Genomic DNA, 15,024 nt, shown 5'->3' on the forward strand with positions numbered 1-15,024 from the left:
GAATTGCTTTGTAAATTGTTACTCTGCATAAAGTTGCCTTGTTTGTTTAGTGATCCACCTTGTGCTGAGGAAGTAAGGCTTAATAACTTATGCCAGTACTCTTCTAATACTCAACTCTCTGCTTTGCGCAACAATTAACATTTTTAAATGAACTGACAGCAGACATTTTTGTTGCAGGGGAGTTGAAAGTGAGCAGGTATCCTATACTGCCTTGGCTCACTGATACATCATTGTGGACCAGAAAATTGAACACAGTCCAGCTTGGGATTATTTTGGTATGTAAGAAAACAAGGATCTGACCAGACCTTTTCCTTTTTCTTCATGCATTGAAGCTGTGGTATTCGCTTCTTCCATCTTTTAAGCAGCAGGTCTGGTCTTTTCTCCCAATATTGTAGTCTGGCAAAGGCCCTTCTGTGATAATGTTCTCTGCTTTGCAGCATTGACTTGCAGCTTTTGGGGGGCTGTACTCCTTTGAAGAGAGGCTTACGAGGAATTTCACTTATGTGACGCAGTATTTCTTTGCTGCTTATTTGCAGTGTTTCTTTGCTGCTCAAGTCTGTTGATATCCCAAGCTAGAGTAGTGTCTAAATGATGACATTGTGTATATGTTGACATCAAAGCCCATTTTGTTCTGACCTTGAATCCTAACTTCTGAAACTAAAGGGCTTTGTTGTTCTCTTTGGGTGTTCGTAAAACGTGTAAGTCCTGATCTATTTCATATTCAAGTAAGTTGCATTTTTGTTTGCCAATTACTTTACAGTGTATAGTGGCAAAATGTGCTTTGAATTACTTCTGTCGCGTGTACTGCGTAAACTGAATCTTGACCAAAGGAGTTTATTAGCTGGTTAGGTGTGGCAGCTAAGCTTCTTTTTGCTCCTAAATACTGTAGGAGGAAAGCACGCAGTGGAAACTGATAATTAATTGAGCCTTGATTCTGAGGGTGGAGCAGCTACGGTTCATTCTCACCTTGTTCTTTTGATACCATTTCTCATCTTCAAGGTACTCTACTCAAGCTGCCGAGACATCTGTTGCTTTTGGTTTCACTGCTTCTGACTTCATCCTTAGTTCTAGATTATCTATGGCAAGTTTATCCATCAACAGGCTGTCTGGATATACAATGAGCTTTCTTTTATCATGATGAACATCTGGTGTTCCTCCAAACTCAACCACCTGCTTACAATGGATACGTTTCTTGTTTGAATCTCTCATTTACTGGCTTCCAAGCAACCAAATAGGTAGAGCTAATCTTACTCTGAGATCAGTCACTGTTATAATCTCCTAGTTAAGAGATTATTTTTGACGAATGCAAGCTGTTCTTGATTTCCAGCAGTTTCTTTTTCTGCATAATCAAACTCTCTGAGATTAATCCATTTTCACCAGTACTTTTGTCCTCCTCACTTTTAGTATTGAAACAGTAACAGTTTTGACAGTGAGCTTCTGCAACCACCGTGGTATTGTTAATACTGGCAAGGATCCTGTCATCCATTGTCTCTTATGCATATTTTGTGATTGAGCATCTGCACACTTGCTCACTACTCTAAAGTCTCTTTGCTACTTTTTTTTTTCTTCTGACAGAAGCTATGTTCCATCTTGAATGCTGCTGTTCAACTTCAGGCATCGGTTACCTACTACAGGCTTTTCTTGCAGGACTTATTTCTGTTTTGACACAGCAGCATTCAAAAAAAGCATAGTGGATTTGTGTTTTCACTGTGAACATGCTGTTGCATTTCAGAGGCAGTTGAATCCATGATATTTTGTTTTCATTCAGATTTTCAGCAACAACAAAACTGGAATAAGGTTACAGATTTTCTTGGCTTTCAGAAATGTTCTCTAAATTTCCCTGAAATTACACTAGACTGACACTATAAAATGAAGTTATTTGAATTCTATCTCTCTTGAATGCTCACTTTGAATATTATCATTTGGTTCTTTTGCAGCTTTGCCACAGAAGTTAAGTTAAAGATTTGCCGTTAAAACACTTGTAAGCTACATACAGATTTGCCAGCCTTGTGTAAATAGTTCATTAGAAACAATTGCCATCGCGGCATCCTGTTTCCATTTGTGTGAGGATCTCAGAAAAGTTACTCATGTGGAAAACTCGTAACATAAAACCGGTACTGAACCATGCAAGTAAATCTGCCTGACTCGATATTAAATATCCCTGATGGTCCCAACAAGTACAAGGTTAAATAAATAATGCAACATATTGGGCCACATCTGCAAGGACAGAGCATGACTATGCATGGTAAGACCAGTTTAGCTTATGGTCAAAGAATGAAGAATTCATTTGTATGTACTTTAACCTGTGTCAGGGGTTGGTTTTTTTGGTTTTAGGATGTTGACTGTCATTGCTTGATTAGCTAATTCTACATAACTTTTGGTTTGAAAGTCTTTCTTACAAGAAGGTAAATGTTCATTTCTGTTATTTTGTTAATGTTTGTAACTTTGCAGCTTTGTGCTTAGTAACGCTTCACTGCTCGTGGTAACAATAGTAAGTTATGTGGCTGTCGTCATTGCTAACCCCATTTTACAGGTTAGAAACTGGACATCACCATCTCTCCTTTCCTATTCAGTCCTTAACAGTAAATCACCATAGCACAGAAGCAGCTTTTTATTCTTTCAACTGTGCATTCATATATGCCTTCCCAGTAAATGCTCATACGGTCAGATATTTGCTGGAGAACTATGCTTTTTGCTTCATTGATTCTACATAGTTGTATCTTTCGAGGTGCAGGAATTTCTGCTAAAAAGCTGGAGTTCTTAAAAACCACAACAAAAAAACCCGACAAAAGGCCCTACACTAAAATACAAGCCAAACCAAGGACCTTTCTGTTCTTTTGGTTGTAAAATAGATTTATATTTATAATGCTGGGTATGATGATTAAGTTGAGCGGCTGGAAGGCACCTTGAGCCACTTAAATAACATAAAGTTGTTTTCTGTAAATTCTTGAAGCTACAGTTGCCCTAGAAAAAGTTATTTTTGGTTAGGGATGGACAAAAAAAAGATGCTTGGCAAAAGGCTCCAGCTGAGTTTCAGAACTGCTTTCCCAAAGCAGCTGTGGGAGGAATCCTTTGGTTGTAAGAAAACATGGCAGGTCACTGGGAAGACAGTTGCTGATGGTTTGAGTTCTGTGTGTATGTGTGCAAATACATAGAATTTTTTTTTTTTGTGAGAGCAAGGGAAGCAGTGAGGCTGTATGAATTTCAGAAATGAGAATACTCCTATCCTTTCTTGGACTGTGCATTTTCAAGTCTGTTTCACTGACTCCAAATCTCTGCCGTTAGTCCTAGATGATGCTTCATGTTTCAGTGCTTCAGTTCAACCTAAATTTAGGCTAAATTAGTCTAAGATAGTAATAATTAGTAATAGTAGTTACTAGAGAGATTTCAAGCTTGCTCAAAGTTACAGACTGTCAGGCTGTACTTAGTGGAGTTGGTCGCAATTTTTGTTTTATTTTCATAATGTTCTTTCCAGGAGAACTGTAGCTCCACAGATGTACATTGTAAGGAGGTGTGTTGCCTTTGCTGTCTGAGAACTATGGGATTTAAGATTCTTATATGGGAAGTCTTGGGAACATCACAAGGTGATAGTTTGCTATGGTTTAGTATCCATTCTGCAAAGTACAGATTAGAAGGAGCAACTTGCTAAAACGTATTCCTAAATGAATTAGGGTTGAGATTATATGTCAGGAATCCAAGGCATACCATATTAGTCGAGATGTGGTTATGACAAAATGTTAGGAGCTCTGTTTGCTTCCAAAATAGCATAAACTAACCGGTTTGAATCTGTTTTATAAGCTGTAAAACATTACCACAGAAATCTGTCAGAATTTGATAATGTAAAATAATGTTTATAACGTATTTAAAACAATCTACACTTGGATCCAATTCACACCCATTTATTTTGATGGCAAAACTTAGTTTTTTCCATGGATATACTGTATCTGATTTACTCATTTAAATCGTTCTGCTCTTTCAAGACTGACTGTTTTCAGACAAATGTTTGACATATCTGGCATAGAAATCATTGGAGCTCAGTTTATTCAATGTTGTATCATCTTTTACTGGTGCTGCTACTCAAGATTAAATACTTCAGAGTATTTCATGTCCCTGACCCAAAAAACCTGGTGTCGTTTGATTTACCCTGATCATTTTTCTTACTTCGATGAACATTGTCACAGTGCTATCATAGCAATATTGTTTTAAAACAGTCTTGGAGGTTTTTTGCCATCTTTTACCGCAAATTAAGAGGTGGTAATTAAAATAGTTCTAAGTGGTTATTTATACTACAGTCCCAGTCATTGGTTAGTTGCTAGAACATTAATGTTAGAATGTTTCTATGGTGTGCTGAAAGTATGTGCTGAAATTTGTTAAAAACAGCTGATTTTAGCAGTGCTTTCTTGGATTAAATTTGGAAAATACAGGTGGTAGATACCCATCTAACATTAGTATATATTTTTCATAAAATTTAAGTTGGTAAAGTTTTCTTCTGTCAGGTATTTTCTACCTTGTAGACAACCATTAAGACTCGCTGAGGTCATGAATCTTTTCATTTATGATTAATAACATTATTTAAATATAACAGAGGCAGCACTACACTTCAGCAGATTAAATTTGCCTTTATTGCAGCATCAACAAAGATGATACAGGCATAAGCAATTTTGAGGGTTTTGTTCAGTTTTTTTCCATAGGAAGCCTTTGAAAGGTTAGATTTTTATATTAGAAGTGATGACTTAACAAGGTTTTGTAGGAGACATACGTCTTGCTATCTCTGCAAAAGCGTTTTCTTATATAAATACAGAAAATCAATTTTAGTGATGCTGTGATAAGCTGTTTAATGTGGTTTTAGAAGTCAATAAATGTAAATTATTTATAGTTCATCGTGTGTGTGGACTGTGCCTGTGAAGGTATTTTGAAGGAAGTGTCTCCTCCAAAGAGTAGTGGGAGGTCAGATGCAATGTTTCACAGTTGCCCTAAAGTAAACTACAGCTGTGTTCTGGGTATTTGGATTATGATATACAATTGAAAGAAAACTGAGCTTGTATTGCAGAATATTTTTGTTGGGTTATAATGTAGCTTTATGGACTTAATTTAGCATTTCACATTTTAGGTACTTTAGTCATGGTTTAAAAGGCCTTTATAGTGAAGGATTGTTCCTCTTGCAGTAAGCACTAGAAAGTAAGTATTGCTAACCATCTTAAGACTGTTGCTTCCTGGTTTTCATAAGGTGAGGTAACCAGAACAGGTTACAAGAACAAGTTTATCATAGAATTTCTGTATACCAAATAAAACATTTTAAAATTCTGAAATGCTCTTCTGGAACTCTGAAGTACATTCAAGCTCAAAATAAGTATCAACTTCAAAAATTCATTTCAGATTACTGAGTTGCTTTCATACTGTAAGTATCTTAATCCTTATCTCTTTTAATCATACAGTATTTTAAAAACATTGAATCTTAATTCATTATCTGCTAGGTTAAAGACTGAATTCTCCATTGGAGAGAGAGAAGCTAAGCTGGAGGTAATGTCTGTCTTTTCTCCACACAGTCTAACAGTGTCTCTGAACTTCATAACTAGTTTGAAGATCCAAGGCAATTCTTTTTTAACTATACATATACTGTTGGCTCATGGTGTTCAGAAGATATGCATAGTGCAAAAATCCAGCTTTCTGTGTTCAGCTGCAAAAGGGTATGGAGGGACACCTTTAGTATGTTTGCCACAGCCAAAGAGTTCCAGATTCCAGTCAATCCATTTTGGTTGATCTGTTTGCCAGGCTCCAGTGAAGGAATGGTTTAGTTGCCTTACATCTTCATCTTCAGGGAACTTGGAAGTTAACCTGAAGTATAATCTGAGATCTCAGTAAATATTGACTCTGAATTGTAACTTTTTGAGGGTTTTTTTCATTTGTACCTCTTTAAAGAGGAAAATCTTTGGAAATGATTCTCCAGGCCTGAATTGGTTTTTTTTTGCTAGACACATGTACAAATCTCCCCCCATTTTTGCCTGTTAGGAAGCTAAATGATTTCACAGTACATCTTTTTTTTTTTCCAAAAATACCATCTTTGAGTTCTGATTTTACAGAATTTTGTCTGTAAGAAGTTGTCTTTCTGCTGTCCTTCGAACAGGGCAATCTGTTACAGAAATGCCAGCTTGTAAAAGAGTTGGAGAACTCCACAGACCTAGTAAAGATTTTTTTCTTGTAACAATGGTTGCCTGCTTTCCAAAATGCAAAAGGTTGGTGAGAAGATTTTTTTAACAGAAGCAATGATTTTGTAGAAACGCAAGATGTTCATCTTCACTGAGCAGTGTTAAGCAAGATTCTCAAATGTGCACAACCACATCTGTTCTTTCCATAGACTCCATTACCGCTTCAGGTGTATTTTCTCTTACTTTCTCGTTGTTTTCTGTCCCATACTGTGTTTCAGCATTATAGAAGATGTTGAATTTGCATTTTTTGCTCCAGAAAATTGTGTTCCATAATATTTGCTTTCATTTTAAAATAAAAGAAAAAATGCAACATCCCTTCCAAACTCAAACAAAAAAAATCCCAACCCACACACCCTAGCCCTTTCAGAACAGTGAGCTGCTTTTCAGTGTGGTCTGGGCTGTGTGGAGTCTGGTTGTTCCTTCCAAGATGCTGTGGAATACCTCTTATTTTGCTGCAACTGGATGCTTGATGTTTTGGCTTTTGTTGAAATACACCAGGAGGTCAAAGGACAGAACCCCATGGGTGCTGAAGAACCAAAAAGTATAAGTTGATGAATCAGATTTTTAAAAACCATAGTATTTAAAATTCAAAGAGATGAGAGGTCTTCCTTTCCTGGTAGTTGCCAGGGAGGAGTGTGGTCAGCCAGGAGAGGAAGGTGCTGGATAGGGAAGGAGGTTATATAGTAGCAAGCAGAGTTCAGTAACTTAAAGAAGGTGTTTCTTAGCATGGGTCATATGTGCGTGGGCATTGTGTGACAGAAACACAACAAAATATGGTAGAAGTGTAGCTGATGGTATTTTAGAAGATAGAATAAGCATAAATTTACCATTAAGTTGAAAAATTTGCAGTATAATTTGGTCCCATTGAAACAAAATATACCACCTCTGTGGGGAAAAAAAAATATTATGCTACAAGTATGTTACATTGTTTACACGGTCGTAAATATTTACGAGGTTGTGTTACAAATAGTCATTTAAAATGTTAATCTTTATGTACAGTGATCTTTTCTATTTTAAAACCAAAATTTCAGTTGTATTCAGACAGGAGAAGTTTCATTTCTTAATTTTGTCAGTTACACGCAATTTCCTAAATGAGAATAAGATTATATGGGCAAGACACCTTGTAGCATAGGAGGTGCTTTCAGAAGACATGTGGCTGTTTCCAAATGGCAGTTTTCAGTCACTAGCTTTTCTGTGGTTTTAAAAATGGGGGGGAAATATAGCTTTGCTTATATCATTTAGAACTAAAAAACTATTTCGTTGTCGAAGTTTTAATAGAGACTCAACTTTATTCTGTGACAAGCATTTTGTTATGTCTTCCTTGTACGTACACTTAATGTAACAGCATCTGCGGGGCTGTGATGCTTTAAAAAACATACTAACCTCAACTGTCTTGCTTTTCCTTGGCATTTTTTTGCTCCCTCTTTTTTTTTTTTGCTAGCAAAACACAAGTTTAGTTCAGACTTCCCCCCCGCCCCAGTAAAACACTGTCCAGACTTATTTTGCATCCTGTTCAATAAGGCATAATTGAGATTATGAAGATGAAAAAGGCTGCAAGAATTGCTTTAAAGTTTTGCTTTGTTTCTGGCTTTTTGTGATTTTGGTTTTGGGTTTTTTTAACTTGGAAGACTACTTGCAAGGATCTGTGCTAAGATCCACGCTCAGTCTCTGCTACATAGCATATTTACGGGAGTGTTACCGTGAAATTATTTCTACAACTTTATATTGTAATCAGTTGCCTATGAATGTAAAATAAAAGAAATGTCGTTAATTATTACAGAAAATTTCAGGACCTAGTTTATCTGAAGGAAAAACAGAAACACCAACTTTTGAAAGGTAAATACAATGATCAGCTGCATCTTGAAATCAGGTACATAAAATAACACCTGTGTTATTTCTCAGATAATTGGGAAAAAGTATGTCATTAGTATTTTCATAATCTGTGTTTTTTATGACAAAAATTTGAATGGTGGTCGTAGTGTACTCAACAAGACACATAGAATTCGGGTTCCAAGTGTCAAAACACATCTTAGTAATGCTTAGAATGCAAATTACTCAGGATTCATAAGACATTAAATAAATTGTACAAACTGTTAAAAGAAGCATTTCTGGGGCAATTGGGAAGCAATTTTAAAATACAGTATAAGATGTTAATTTAGATTTTTAATAACCTGTCATTTTTGGAAAGTATTCTCAAATTCGTAGCAGAGCAAATACATGCAATTTGGTAATTAACAATTATAGCTCTGCTTAAATAGGCAAAATTGTGGAATTTCTTATGTCAGTCTAGAGAAATTGAAATCTTGCATGTTTCTTTTCGGACATATTGTGGCTAGACCTATACTTCATATAATTAATCTAAATTAATACTCCAGATCCTACAGCCTGAAATGTCTTATTCCAGTGATCTCCCACAATTGTTGGTGCAAATTTAATCTTTAAAAGTTTAGCCAAAACGTAATTATAGTGATTTGTTATATGTGCATTTGTAGTGCCTTTGGGGAAAAAAAAAACCAGACTGCTTTCAGAGTCCCTGTAGGTTACTTTTCTCACAGAAAAGGTTCTCCTTTGCCTATCATTAGTCATATGCAATGTGAGCCAAATAATTTGAAAATTTACTTTCACTTAAAATCCTGAAGAATTGAGATGACGTGGTTCTGGTCTTAGAAGCTAGCATGCTGTCTTTAAGTTACAGATTCATAAACAGTCACTGAAATTCTAATTAAATATTATGTACTACTTTCTCCTATCCTTGTGTTTAAGTAGACAAAAATAATTCTAGTATATACATCTGTTCTGTATTTTCTATTAAAACTTTGTTTGATACTACCTTATGGGCTTTTTACAGCGGAGATACTCGGTGCTCAAACACTCTTCTAGGTAACTATGTTGATTTTAGAAAGTAAGTAATAATGCAGGCGAGAAGATCAGTAATGAAAGCAGTTGATTCTGAGAATCCTGACTCTTCCCTGTCCTGTGGTTCGGAGGTGTTATTTTAGAGCAGACAGTTCCCTGGACAGAACTGTGCATACTGCGCACGTATTCAGAATGTCGTTGGCTTGGACTCTTGAGGAGCCGGCTCGGTTGCAGCACTTGTGGATGAGAGCTTCCAGTTCTCTCTCCTCAAAGCTAGCTAGCTTGCGTGGGCCAGGACTGCTCGGTGAGCCGAACAGTACGTGGGAACAATCAAGGAATGTGCCTCAAAACCATCACATCCTTTCACACCAGACTGTTATGTAAATGCAGCTGTAACACAGGTTTCATTACCTGGAGATACTTTTCCACAGACTGGAGGTTCGTTTGCACATACTTTGCAAGTACTCTGTGTGCAGATGTGTAAATGCCACTTGTTTATATTCTGTTGTGATATTGTATGATTTTTTTTTCTATAGAACTTTCCCTGAATGATTTGTAAAATCATGAAATACCAATATAAGATAATAAAGTAAAGTGAATGTAAAGTGAATATACACTGCAAAGAGCAGCACAAAAAAAAGTGAGCTAGTATGATTATTAAACAACCACTGTTCAGATCCGGGCTTCCCTCAGCCTCACTTGGCACCCAAATCTTACATTTTCTATACAATGAGAAAAAGAAAAAAAAAAAGAAAGAAAATTCCTTTAATTTCTAGGCTTCTGTAGCTTGGGCTGGGTGTATGTGTGCACCCACTCAAAATTTTCTTCTGCCACACTCTCGAAGTAGTCTTATTTGCGTTTTTCATATAGATGATGTAGCAGCTAGTTCACTAGTATAGCCCATATTTGATAGTCCGGCTGCAGTTTGTATCGTGCTTTAGAAAATGGATTAATTGTTTTCATTAAACAAAAGTCAAATGTTACATTCTAACTGTTCACTGAAATCCTTTTTTCTCTATAATAAGTTATTCTTGCGTTTTGCAGTCTTTTTGGTGTCTGAATTTTTAGTTATCTTACACTGAAACCAATATTGTGTGCACAGAGAGAAGTAGAGAGTGTGTTTTATTCCTAGTATTGGCTGGAAGGCTATTCCTTTTCAGCTACTGACTTACTAATGGAGTGATTTCTTGAAATCCTATATGATCTTTCTTTTTATTGTGGGATTTCATTCCATCATAGTTGCCAGGTTTTGCTTCTTCATCTGCAGTTCTCAGCAGAGGTAAATTATTTCACTGGAGAAATGTTCTATGTAAATAAGCTTACTGTTGTGTTTAGCGATCTACAAGATCACTGTTGTTCACGAATAATTGCTTATGTAGTGGAGATTGTTGTGCAAAAATGTGTTCAGTATTATTTTTGTACTCTGATTTATTGGTATAAATGACTCGATGGAAGGTACGCTCACAGGAGACAGCTTTTTTCTGCATAAGAAATGAAGATATATATAGATTTTTCTTCTTCCCCTCTTCCTGTGTTTTGCCAGGAGTGCGAGTGAGAGGCTGGGTTTGGATGAAGCTGGGATTTTGATTCCTGGAAGGTGAGGGAGATTGTGATGGATTCTTTTTATACATTAAGGGCAGATTTGCCCTTTGAGGAATTTCTTGAGGTGGGATACATATAAGTAATTCATCTGGGGTTTCCAGTGTGGAAACACTGCTCTGTGATAATGAGGAATTAGTTATCCCTCTATTTAAAACTTTTTTTTTTGCATATCAGCATTCAAAACTACCCACATGAGGTGTAATACTATGTCTGTTAATTCTGACTACACCTCACCCTCAAGCTGCTTGTTGAAAAGTAGTAGCTAAAGGTTATGTGTATATACAGTGTTTCATAAAGAGTTGACTGGATTTTCATGTGAAAACAATTCTAAATATTGACTAGTATTTATACATCTCCGTATAGCTTAAGTGCCTCTCTGGAATAGATGAGGTAATTAGCAACAGTTATGGCAAGACCAGGTATGTGAGCCACAGCTGATGGGTGGTTCTGAGTGCTGGCTTTTGTGCTGCAACTCTGTTTGACATAAGTAGCAAATCTAGGGTGTAATGTGGTAAAGGGGCTCTCCTCTCTCTTCTGTTAATTCTGTATTATGAATGAAAAGTCAGTGTAACAGGATGAACAGATTCTTGCGACTTCCTCAGTGATTGGTGGAATTTCATCACTGAAGGATATCTCAATAGTCTCATCCCTCATGCTTATCCCTTATGCTCAAAATATTCCTGATTTAAATTCAGAGTAGGAAACGGAATATTCTTAAGTGAAAGTAAAACTTGAAACAGGTTTCTGGATGTCTGTAGTATGTAGCACCTCTTCCAGAATAACCATTTTCTGTAGAACTCGGTGTCATTTAGCATATAGGCAAATCGTATGAGTTGTTTTAAATTCCTGTTCAATAGAACAACATGTCTAGACTTTCAGCTTGAAAATACATCCTAAAAATGCAGTAGCAGGAAGCTGGTTATTCCTTTTCGATGTGCTGGAAGTGTCACCTGCGTAGATAATGTTAGAAAAGGTTTTAGCCAAAAATTATTTCAAACCATTTTTAAAACTATTTGGGGAAATAAAGTACAAATGCATTTTGATTAGTGAGATGTTTGGTTGGTGATATCTCTCACATCTTCTGTCTGCATGTCACTGTTCAGAAGATAGTCAGAGACTATCTTCAATTTAAATGTTCAGTTAATTTGGGAGACTTTGCCCCTAATTTCACTTCCTTTATAGAATTTATGTCTGAAATCAGACCAACTATTGTTCTTCCATATTCCCACACACGCCACCCACCTCCTTGCTTTCTTTTAGCTGTCACCATCATTATTTTAGGTAATTTGAGGTACTTACCGTTCTGGAAACTTTTGAATGGGTTAGAAATTATATTAAACTCTTAGCAAGCTGACTTTTACCAAACAGTTTTAAGCTCCATCATTGAAAGGATGGGAGAAGCTGGTGTTCCTGTAACAAAGGAAGAGAAATATTAGAAACTAGTATTTAGGATTTTGACTGCTAGAATACAAACATATGAGCAAATCTGTGTCTAGCAATATGACCAGACTGTTCTGTATTTTTGTGGGTCAAGATGACATTTGTGTAGAGTTCAGTCTTCCGAGTATTCCATTGTTGTTGTTTGTTTTTTCTGGTCACCCCCGTAAAGCTCTGCATACTTGTGGCTGTATTGAAATACGAGATTTAAACAATCAGTTTGTCTACAAAGTTAATACACTATATTTCAAATATTATTATACAGTAAGATTCTCATTTTTACTTGCATAATTCAGTACTGATGTCTCTTTCCTTTTTATAAATATACAATTTTACTCTGAAAAATGACTGAAAATGCTACTTCACAGTTTGATGTTTTCAGTAAATCCAAATTTGTAGTTGCCTAACTAGAGACTTAATTTAGGTTTCCAACTGTTAGCTTTTTTCTTTATTTACTCTCATTAGTATTGCAGAGCCAATTGGTTGGTATAAAGGTACAAACTGGCTGGTTTTTTGGTTTTGGGGTTTTTTTGCTAATCATCAATGAAAGTTTCCAGGTAGTTGTATTTGCGTCTGTATTATAGAGCCTATGCAGGCAGAGGAACGCTGTATTCTGGAAAGTTCCATGTGTCACACAAAAGGCACAACTCACCTTTTCTGGAGATGAAATATGAGAGCTAAAGAGCACTAACTGACTGCTAGATACAAAGCTGAGTTTGTAAATAGGTAAGAAAAATGCAGCTGTTAATTAAATTCAGCCCATTTGCTATGAAAACTTGTGAGAAACCTACAATACCACTTTCTAGTGTCACTTTGCAGAGTACAGCCATGTGTTGCTTTATTTAATTTGTTGTAAAAACTTTTGTTTTTCAGCAAACAAGAGTGTAACTCTTCAGATGAAACAAAAGAATGCGATAGAAATCAAACTAAAAAAGTTGCATCAGTTGAAAAGAATGAAGAAAACTCATCTTTGTCAAATACAGAAAACATTTCTAGTTTGGAACTCCCTGACAACAGCTCAAAGAATTCTTTGCATGGGACAGGACCGTGTTGTGATTCAGATAATAACAAACAATTAGTATGTGAGAAGCAAAAATGTATTCATGATGAAAGTGAGTTGAAAACTTGCCAAAATTCAAATAAAGTTATCTTGAATGAGCAGACTGAAGTACAGAGCTTGGATGAAAGTACACTTTCAGCAATGAACGCCAGGGACTTAAAACTGACATTAGGTGAAGATGTAAGTTTTGAGCAGTTCTTGAGAAAAAGAGATGAACCGGAATCCATTAGCTCAGACATCAGTGAGCAAGGCAGTATTCATTTGGAGCCTTTGACTCCATCAGAGGTACTAGAACATGAAGCTACTGAAATTCTTCAAAAAGGTAATGTTGCACCTTCATCAAAAAAAGCTGGACAACTCTCTGAACAAGCAGATGAGACTTCTAAAGGAAGCAGTCCTAATAGAATGGAAACAACTGTAAACAAGACAGATGAAAATGAAGCAAGCTGAAATTGTCTTAATTTTGTTGTTTGTTATAAACAGTGGTAAGAACACCATGGACCATTCCTCATGAGTGTGCTCATTGATGCTAATTACTAGAACTACAATGACGGGGGCGAGAGGGAGGAGAGAAAGAGACACTGAAGGGAAGTTGTGTACCTGAAGATAGCATGTATGTGTGTGTACAGCTGAATTAACTGAATTTGCAAAAGGTAGCACATTCAAATATATCTTCCTGTCTCTTGGATGTGATATATCTTATTAAATTGAAAGGAGGAATACATTCTAATTTTTATAGTTAACTAGCCTGAGATAAGGTGATCTGTTTGCCAAGAAAATATTTTTTTAAATCCTTCAGTGTGAATATCATTAAGCAGTGGAATTTAGTATGAATTCACTTCTGAAGCTGAAGTGGAGGACACTTGTCATGATGATTATTGGTCTGCTGATAATTTGGGTAAACATGAACCTTTGGACTTGGTGTCACATTCCTGTCTGTAAAAGCATGTGAACGGAATTATTTGAATCTATGCACCTCTGTACAGGTGTAATCCTGCCAGGCTATATGCTTACCTTAAACTTTCAGTGAAAGTGGAATTATTACAATAAAAACATTTGTGGGGTTTTCAGTGTGCAGGCCGTGCAGAAATGCTGAACATAATAGTATAAAGTAGGACATACTGCTGAAAGTACTGTAGCTGTTAGGCTTTTACCATTGTTTTAATTATTCTTAGCTGTAGACCTGTAGGAATGGTCTGTAAGTCACACCAAAGTACGGTTTAATGGGAAAACTGTTGTAAGCAAAAAGAAGGACAACCCCAACCTGGAAACACCAACTGGCGCGCATTCTGCCTTTTTGCAGCTGCTGCTGGCGAACTGTTACAAAAAGGACACAGGGGCATATAAAGTAGAATTGTACAGTTCTATTTCAGGACCTTTTGTAGTCTAAACTGTGTACAGAAGGATGGCTGCTGCTTTTGGTTTAGGGTTGGGGGGTTGTCTTCTAGCTAGCAGCTAGATGTAGCAATGCGTATGATTAACGGTAGCTTGCTCTTATGACTTCATTGCTCCATTTGAAACATTCAGAATGTGCTTTTGACTTACAGTTCTGTTTCTAATGAATGTTAAATGTTTTGAACAGCTGTTAAAGCACTGCTGTAAATTATTACTTTTTGAGTAAATCTTTGCAACAAAATTTTGTCTTTGTGCATAATTTTATGCTCAGCTTGAAACTTTGGGCAGTCTTCCTACTTTTTTTTAAAGATTTATCAACTGTTTCCAGAAAACATTAAATTGTGAATTTGAGGCTTACATGGGTTTTTTGTTTGGTCACATTGTTTTGGGGCTTTTTAAATTATTAAATGAGCAAGTGCCTATGTATAAACATTTTTGTAGCTGTGCTGTGGTACAGTGTGCTAACTT

General features: G+C 36.3%; 1 protein-coding gene across 1 annotated transcript in view; it reads left to right on the plus strand.

The window, feature by feature from the left end:
* ZNF280D (zinc finger protein 280D) overlaps positions 1-13,611 on the plus strand; it is a 45,704-nt gene extending 32,093 nt beyond the window's left edge. The window contains exons 17-19 of the mRNA XM_010140274.1: positions 5,475-5,520; positions 7,987-8,042; positions 12,975-13,611. Coding sequence (XP_010138576.1) covers positions 5,475-5,520; positions 7,987-8,042; positions 12,975-13,611 — 739 coding nt within the window. The remainder of the gene's footprint in view (positions 1-5,474; positions 5,521-7,986; positions 8,043-12,974) is intronic.
* The last annotated feature ends 1,413 nt before the right edge of the window (positions 13,612-15,024 follow it).

The sequence above is a fragment of the Buceros rhinoceros genome, unplaced genomic scaffold, assembly GCF_000710305.1.
Source record: "Buceros rhinoceros silvestris isolate BGI_N320 unplaced genomic scaffold, ASM71030v1 scaffold19077, whole genome shotgun sequence".
Classification (NCBI taxonomy): Eukaryota; Metazoa; Chordata; class Aves; order Bucerotiformes; family Bucerotidae; genus Buceros; species Buceros rhinoceros.